Below are 8,760 nucleotides of genomic sequence, written 5' to 3'. Positions count from 1 at the left end.
CTGGCAGCGGTCCTTTCTCTCCGCCTTTAGGGTGGCGCGAGCGGAGCATTGTGGGACGGCGGGCGGCCCCCCCGGGTCCTCCAACCTCTCTTCTCTCTCCGCTGAGCCGGTGCAGGTGTAGATGAGAAGTCAGTTACTCACGCCTGTAGTTGATGCACTTTCCCAATGCCAATATTGCCTTAAATTTGCAACTTTCAGACCTCCTGATAACATTTGCATTTCTGATATAAAAGAACTTTTTAAAAAGAAGTCCTTCCCTGGAAAAATGACGAGAAAAGTTAATTGTCTTAGGCAGTCGGCTTTGCCCTCTTGCTCAGCTCAGTATATCCAGAATTAAACTGTGAACTTCTCATTTCCTTACTCTAGATCCTCCAAGTGAGAACTCAGGTGCCGAAACACGCTTAAAGTATTACAAAATGTTGATTATTTTGCAACCAACAAACCTTTATTCCCTAAGAAGTCAAACAGAAAAAATAAACAGACACATTTTTTGTTTGTTTTTTCTAAGACGACGTTTCCCTGTGTACTCCTGGCTGTCCTGGAACTCTGCCTGTCTTTGCTTCCCAAATGCTGTGTGCGTGCGCGTGCGTGTGCGTGTGCGTGTGTGTGTGTGTATGTAAACATATATATATATATATATATATATATATATATATATATATATATATATATATACATTTAACCATATATATTACACACATATATACATACATTAGACGCATGTTTTAATAGAGGTGCTAGGGACATGGAGAGTAGAGCTGCACAAGTAAACTACTTTGAGCAATTGATGGTCTTTCTTGGAAGGCTGTTGGTGATATGAATTTTAGAGCATTTAAAACTTTTGTACCTTTGTGACCAAGCCAGAAGTTCTCAGCCTTCATCCTGAGGAACAGTCAACAAAGTACACATGTAACCTCCCCAGCACACACACCCTTAAAGCTTTTATAGGACAAAAGAAAACACAACCGTCAACAAAAGAGAATTGGTTAGTAATACTAAACATACAAATGGAATAATGTTCTATTAGTGTAAGAAAAAATGAGGCAGAGAAGCAAACGGACTTGATCTCAACAGGGTAAGACTGCTTTAGGGATCAGAAAAGGACCCCAACCTCTGCCTGGCATGAAGGCTGAACTCAATTAAAGGACATATATAGAACATAGGTAGCCACCAGGAAGTTACAGCTTTTTTTGCCATTATACTGGGAGCAGGGTGTGCTGTGTTCTCAATACCGGGGCTTATTGTTTCTGCAAGTGAATCTGAAAGGTCAAGCTGGGGCTAACACATCCTTTATGGTCAGAGGCTATTTTCCAGTACAGCCTCACAACCTGAGGCTATTACCCAACCAAAAAGTATTTGGTATTTTAAGTAAAAGTTCAAGTTGTCAAGCAAAATAGTTGATGGGATCCTCATTAATGTCTATATAGTCCACACAAAAGTGTGTAAACACATATTTAAAGGGGTATTATGAAGGTGTGATTGTTAACCACAGAATTGTCTCTTCAAAATCCATATGCTGAAGTCTTAATGTGACTGTCACAGTATCTAGAAATGGAGCCTTTAAGGTTAAGTAGGGCCATAATCCACAACTCATGTCCTTATAAGAATAAAAGACACCTTAAGGACCATCAGCAAAATACAAAAAGCCATCAAAGGGCCTCCTAGCCTGCACCTTGGCCTTAAACTGAAAGGTTCTAGACTGTTAGAAAATAAATTCCTATTGTTGAAGTCACTTAATTTATGGAAACTTATCACTGCAGCTCCAGTTGACTAATACAATGTTATTGCTTGTGTATTGCCTGATTGCTCTGTGATGTGATTTTTAATATTTAAAAATAACAAATTTCATTATGAAATAAGATAATGAAATCACATTTTAAAATAAGAAATTGATAGTGTTTATTAAAGAAAATTAAAAACATATATTTGTAATGTATCTAGCCCTGTTTTTCAAAAGACTACCACATTACCCATCCTTACACTAGCATTCCTCTTTTCCTGTCAAAAATCCCTTACCAATTTTGTTTATTCATGAATCCCATCCTCAAACCTAGCCAATGGACAGCTCAACATTCACCTTACCAAAAGACCATGAGCTATACCATATAAAATTAATATTCACAGTGAAATATCAATACACCAACTTTGTCGGCAAGCTCACGTGTATTTTTCCCTTTGTCACTGAAGCAGTAAATTGACTATGGATAAGTCTTGTTTATTGTCATGTCCAAAAGAAACTCTGGACAAAAGTCTAAATGCGGTTCCTATTAGCACATCAAAGCACACGCTGTCCTCCAGGCTTGCTGGGTACCTGTGGCTTATCTCAGCTCTCCTCACCCCAACCCCTACACTAAACAAATCCAGCTCATGCATGGATTTCTCTTTCCCAGCTTCTCATTCTTATATAATCCTGCCACTTCAGCAACCAGCTCGCTCATGCACCCTCTGTGCATGTCTGTCTGTCTGTCTGTCTCCTCTTCCTCTCTTACTCTCCTCCTACCCCCTCCTCTCATGGCCTTGTTCAGTATACTGACTGTATTTAGTCTGCTACTTTCTCTCCCTGCTCTGGAATCTTCCAGATGCTTTTGGACATATTGAGCTTCACAGCTACAATAAAAACCTCAGCCATATCATGGAGTGGTCATGTCTTTACTTTTACTCACATGGCGCTGAAACCCCACTTTATATATTTATCATTATATCAACTTCATATTATTGGACATTTACTTGCCTCTGCAAAATAATAAATGTGTTTTAACACATTTCATACCAAGAACATTGTGAGCCAGCCATGTGGCTCACACCTATAATTCCAGCAGGGGAGGCAGAGGAAGGAGGGAGCTCTGAGTTTCAGGCCAGCCCTGCCTGGTCAACATAGCTAGAGTCAGGTCCTAACCAGTCAAGATGGTGAACTGTGCTCAGCTCAGGCTGGACTCTCCAGTAAATTCTCAGCATTCCTCAGAAACCGTGTAAAATGGTTTCTGTTTGCCAGGAAACACCATTTCTCTTATCCACTCCTACAGGCCCCCAACCTCCGGAAAGGGTGTCTAAGTCACTATTAACAAGCCTCCAGCAGACCAGAGTCCCATTCATGCTAGTTCTCAGGCTATGCTAGCGAGTCCACCCTCCTCCTGCGGCAACGTAATCTCTTATACCTGAACTAGTAAGACTTGCCCATCAGTTTTGCTATCTTGTCTGCTCCTATTGCCTTGGCAATTGCCAGCTTGATGCTCTGCCTGCGTTTTCTCTCTGCTCCTCTCTTTGTCCCTGAGAGGTAACCATGGCAGTCTTCCCCAGATGCCTCTAGCTAGTTCATTCTTTTATCTACAATAAAAACCTTCCCCTCAACCTGTTGAAGCCACTTAATTTGTGGGAGCTAATCAATGGCAGCTCAATCTGACTAATGCAATGTTATTGAAGTTGCCATGTCTGGGTGGGTTTTTGTTTGTTTGTTTTGTTTTGTTTTTTACTGCTCCCCTCTATACAGTGAACTCCAGGACAACAAAGAGTATGTAGAGAGATCCTGTCTCAAAACAAAACAAAATACTGTGAGTTTCAGATTTTCTAAGACTAAAAAATTTCCCATAATAAACGAAAGGATTGTATAATAGATCTTTCTGTTCTTTTAACCACAACTGTTGTGTTTTATAAAAAAACAAAGAAACCAGAGATATGTTTGTTGGAGGCAAGGCAGCCCATGCTGAGGCATCCCTTCTCCTGCTCTGAGGGACCAGCCACAGAACAGTATAGTATAGACGAGAGTTTATTCAGGGGATGGGGAGGGGAGGAGGGGGGAGGAGGAGGGGAGAAGGAGAAAAGAAGAAGAGGAGAGGACAGGACAAGACAGGAGGCCATACATGAGCACATGGAGAGAGAAGGGGGAGGGGAATGGGGAGAGAGAGGGTAAGAAGCAGGAGCAAGAGCAAGAGAGCAATAGAGAAGACAGGGCAAGCAGCCCCTTTTATAGTGAGTCAGGCATACCTGGCTGTTGCCAGGTAACTGTGGGGCAGAGCCTAGACTAAATGCCAACAACAACAATAAATCAAGTTTATCCAAAACACATTTTATTTTCAAAACAAATAGGCCCTGTTTAAGGAGAAACAAACCAACAAAGAAAACAGCAGCTATAATAAACCCAAATTATAGCGTACAGATTTATTCACTCAGCCCATATTCGAGGAATGGCTAGAAGACCAGAGCTCAGAGGATTTGACTGTACTTAGATTCAAAGCTTTATCATAAAAGCTGAGGTCACAGGGCTACAAGTTTGTCCCACTATACAAACAGCAACAAGGCTTAGATGGTCATGTTTATGTTCTATCTAACAGTGGGATAGCATGCAAGATGCCAGAGCTCTTACTCAGCCTTCCGCTCAGAGAAAAGAGAAGAGAAAGCTACTGGCTTGGCAAGAGGTACACCCAGGAAACCATGGAGTTTGTCCTGAAGTCTTGGAAGACTTTCTTGTCAGGGAAGATCCTCTACTCTGGAATCTCAGGAGTAGATAACGCATCACTACAACTAGAAGTAATTGGTCTTCTTAGTTGTAATGGGAGAAAGGGAGCAAAAAAACTCCCCTTCCAAAAAAACCCCAAACTTCCTTAGTACTCTGGAAACACAAAAGAATCTGCATGGTATAAGAATCTGTGGGCAAGCTGGGAAGGGGTGGCGCATGCCTTTAATCCCAGCACTTGGGAGGCAGAGGCGAGTGGATTTCTGAGTTCGAGGCCAACCTGGTCTACAGAGTGAGTTCCAGGACAGCCAGGGCTACATAGAGAAACCCTATCTCAAAAAACCAAAGAAGAAGAAGAAGAAGAAGGAGAAGGAGAAGGAGAAGGAGAAGGAGAAGGAGAAGGAGAAAGAGGAGAAGGAGAAGAAGGAGGAGGAGAAGGAGGAGAAGGAGGAGAAGGAGAAGAAGGAGAAGAAGAAGAAGAAGAAGAAGAAGAAGAAGAAGAAGAAGAAGAAGAAGAAGAAGAAGAAGAAGAAGAAGAAGAAGAAGAAGAAGAAGAGGAAGAAGCAGCAGCATCTGTGGACAGAGCTGTGCCCAAAGTCATAGGCTCTGGCTCACATTTCTTAGTCATAGTCATCTTGACATCGAAACATTTTTCTCAGACAGGAAATATCACACAGTGAACAGTAATCCACACAAAATGGTAAGCATAAGTATATTGATAAGTACTTTGGGGTCAGGGAGAAGTCTTGAGTAAATTTCAGGCATGTTGAAAACTGCTAAAACAACAACAACAACAACAACAACAACAACAACAAACAAACAAAAAAAAAACAAAAACAAGGCAGAATCTATTTGTTGTATGACTTGGGCAGGTGGGTTCCATCAGAAGCAGAATGAAAGAATGGAATTCCTCAGAATGGAATCCTCAGTCCAGTAACTGAGAATTGTACAAATACTTCTTATCTTCTTTTACTTCAGGTTAAGGCTGGTCTTACAGAGCTAAACAGACCCATTAGCTGAAATTCAGAGGAGAGAGAAGTCGCAGCACTGAAGGAGAGTTGTGGTGAAGGCTCATTGTCCAGTAGGAGCCTTACAAACAGGCTGAGCTTCCCATGCGGAGCTTCCTAGGGAGCTTCCAAAGCTGGGGACATAGCTTTGTTGGCTGAATGCATGCCTGTTAGGGGTCTAAGAATCGCCAGAGAATATCTCAGATGTAAACAGTATGTAAAAGCAAAGAGCGTTTATTTAGTCAAATAACTTGTATGTAGGAGTCTCCCCCTTTGGGAATGGAGACCTCTAGTGGGCTTGAAGGCCCAGCTTTTATTGTCAGGGGAATTCTAGGAGGGGGCTGGGCCTTTTACCTTGACTGCTTAGCTCTATCCATAGGGGTCTGACTAATTTTACAATGGGTTAAGCTCTGGAGACCTCACTGGAGGGTTGTTCATTTATTTTAGCTGTCTATTTTAACTTCAGGCCATATGACAAGATGTTCTTGGATTGGATGACTGAGGCTGTGGTTGGTTCTGGGTTCTCATTTCTGGAAAACAGAAACTTAGGCCTGGTTTCCAAAATTGTCAGTTTGTAGCCTGTCATGGAATCAGCCTTAGTCCCTTTAGGCTCATCATATGAAAACCCTGGGTTTTGTCCTTGGCAAGGCAGAGCACTAGGCATGATAGTGTAGGACTATATCAGCACTCAAGTCGTGGAAGCAGGAGGATTAAAAGTTCTTCTTTGTCTACATAGTGAGTGTGAGACCCGGTCTGGGTCCCTGCTTCCCCTCCCCTCCTCTCCCTTTCCTCTCCTCTCCTCTAACTCCCAAACTTCCTTAGTACTCTGGAAACCCAAAAGAATCTGCAGGGCATAATTAGAACTTTCGATGTAATTACAATGTTACATTTTGCTGTGCCTGGCAGGCTTTTCGCCATTGAGATATTTTTGGAAGAAAGTTTGAATTTGTTGCCAGGCATCCAGCTGTGCCCTTGAGTGAGCACTTGGCTCACCTCCATAGAAGATTGCTTCACCCACCACCACCTGTACAAAGGCTATGGGAGGAGGAAAATATGGTGGGTCAATACAGTGACCAGTTTCTGGATAGTAGATTATCTGGGGCCTCTCTTTTCCATGGGCTTGTAGACGGCTACAGGCTATACGAGCATAGACATCACTCTTCCAGTTATGATCATCCATGCCCACAATAAACAGGAAGGGTCCCTGAGCCTTTTCCAATGGAACAAGACTTGGGTGGTTAGGTTCCTCCAGTGGATTGTTCCACATATCCCCCAAATACAAAAGGCCTGACTCCATGATCTTAATTTTGGTTTGGTCACACCCAAGATTAGGAACAAACAGATCCTTGTAATACAGAGGTACTAATGTGTTGGCCACACAGGTGTTTATAAGGACTGTGGCTGTGATGTTGTCCTTCAGGAAAGCAGCCATCGAGAGGCATAGATCACCACCTTTGGAGATTCCAAGGAGCCCAATATTTGGGCCTTTCACCTATGAGGAGAGAGAGAGAAAATGAGTAGGGTTCATAGGTGGAAGGATGCAGTGATTTTATATTCTCCATCCTCAGATATAACTCCCTTATGCAGTAATCTAGAAGTTAAAAACAAGCCTGCTAATAAATAAATTGATTTCTGAGTATATAGACTATCTAATGGGTTTTTTTTTTGTTTTTGTTTTTTGGGTTTTTTTTTGAGACAGGGTTTCTCTGTGTAGCCCTGGCTGTCCTGGAACTCACTCTGTAGACCAGGCTGGCCTCCAACTCAGAAATCTTCCTGCCTCTGCCTCACAAGTGCTGGGATTAAAAGCATGCGCCACCACTGCTCGGCATCCATCTAATGTTTTTAAAGACCTGTCAAGCATATACACAAAGGCCCTTGTAAGATAATTAATGAACTATTAAATGTTTTTCCTAAGTTGGTGAATATAGCAACATAAAAAATTATAAGATCAACAATTTAAAGCCTTAGAACTCACTTATAGTTCTGTATTGGATGTAGCAAGAAAAGCCAGTCATGGACTCCAGTACAGGATCCTAGCACATCGTCCTTCTCTTTCCAACATTGGTTCTTTTGTGCTCCTTAAAGAGCTTTCGTTTTGTGTGGACATACAGCTTATATGTTTAAGGCCTAGGTGTATATGTTCTGGTCAACATAGAGAAGAGGCACAGGGCTTGGACACCTGATCAGACATGCCAGAGGCTGAGAAGGAGCCAGAAGATTAGAAAAGATTGCTAGAGTTAGTTTGAACCTAAACAGAGCAATTCAAATGTTGAGAGAAAAGCCAGATTGAATAAGTCAGCTGGGAGAGGAGTTTGAGCCAGAACAGCTGAGTTGAACCAGGCAGCCAGAGTTCAGAAAGAACAAGAAAGGGTCAGCTTATTCAGCAGTAAGTCTCAGAGGCTGAAAATATTCTAGGCCTAGAGTGTACATAGGCTTGAAGCTTCCAGAACTGGGCCTAGGTTAGCACACAGAGGCAGTAAACCTCCCAGACAACAATTATATTAGGCGAATAAATGATACTTTTGCATGTTGACCTCTTTTCTTCCCTAGGGCCTTATCTCTCCTTAATAAGACCATCATAGTCCAGATCATGGCTGCCTTGAACTCACAGAGGTCCTCCTGCCTCTCAGATGCTACCATACCTAGCACATCTAGGTTTTAATAGCTTTTCTGAGAGTCATCCCTGAACTCCAACAAAGTTAGAGCATCCTACAGTTCCTTACAGAACATCGTATCCCTTAACATTAGAGTGTTCCAGACTCTAAATTTAGATGGCAGCAAAAGTTTGTGTCTGTGGTGGTTTGAATGAAAATGGCCTCCACAGGTTCACAGGGAGTGGCACTTATTAGGAGGTGTGGCCTTGTTGGAGGAAGCTCGCCACAGTGAGTTGGGCTTTGAGGGTTCAGAAGCTCAAGCCAGGCCCAGTAGCTTATACTCTCTTCCTGCTGCCTGCTAATTCAGATGTAGAACTCCCAGCTCCTTCTCCAGCACTATGTCTGCCTGTGCATGCTGCCATGCTTCCTGCCTTGATGACAATGGACTAAGCCTCTGAACTGTTAGCCACCCCCAATCAAATGTTTTCCTTTATAAGAGTTGCTGTGGGCTCTTGCTCCTGCTTCTCCACCTTGCCTCTTACCCCTTTGTTGCCCCTCTCTCCCCATTCCCTTCCCCCCCTCTCTCCACGTGGTCATGGCCATCCCCTACTTCTCTATGCTCTCCTCCTCTCTGCCTTTCTCTGCCTCTGCTACTCTCTTAACTCCCCTGTCCATACCCTAAATAAACTCTTATTCTATACTATAAAAA

General features: G+C 42.7%; 1 protein-coding gene across 1 annotated transcript in view; it reads right to left on the bottom strand.

The window, feature by feature from the left end:
• Window positions 1-5,034: 5,034 nt before the first annotated feature.
• The window catches only part of LOC116079764 (acyl-coenzyme A thioesterase 6), a 7,745-nt gene continuing 4,019 nt past the window's right edge, over window positions 5,035-8,760 (bottom strand). Inside the window, exon 3 of the mRNA XM_031355769.1 lies at window positions 5,035-6,949. Within this exon, the coding sequence (XP_031211629.1) occupies window positions 6,341-6,949 (609 nt within the window). The 3' untranslated portion in view covers window positions 5,035-6,340. The remainder of the gene's footprint in view (window positions 6,950-8,760) is intronic.

The sequence above is a fragment of the Mastomys coucha genome, unplaced genomic scaffold (genome assembly GCF_008632895.1).
Source record: "Mastomys coucha isolate ucsf_1 unplaced genomic scaffold, UCSF_Mcou_1 pScaffold6, whole genome shotgun sequence".
NCBI lineage: Eukaryota > Metazoa > Chordata > Mammalia > Rodentia > Muridae > Mastomys > Mastomys coucha.
Note: the sequence above shows the minus strand (reverse complement) of the source record. Positions and strands in the feature narration are given on the sequence as shown.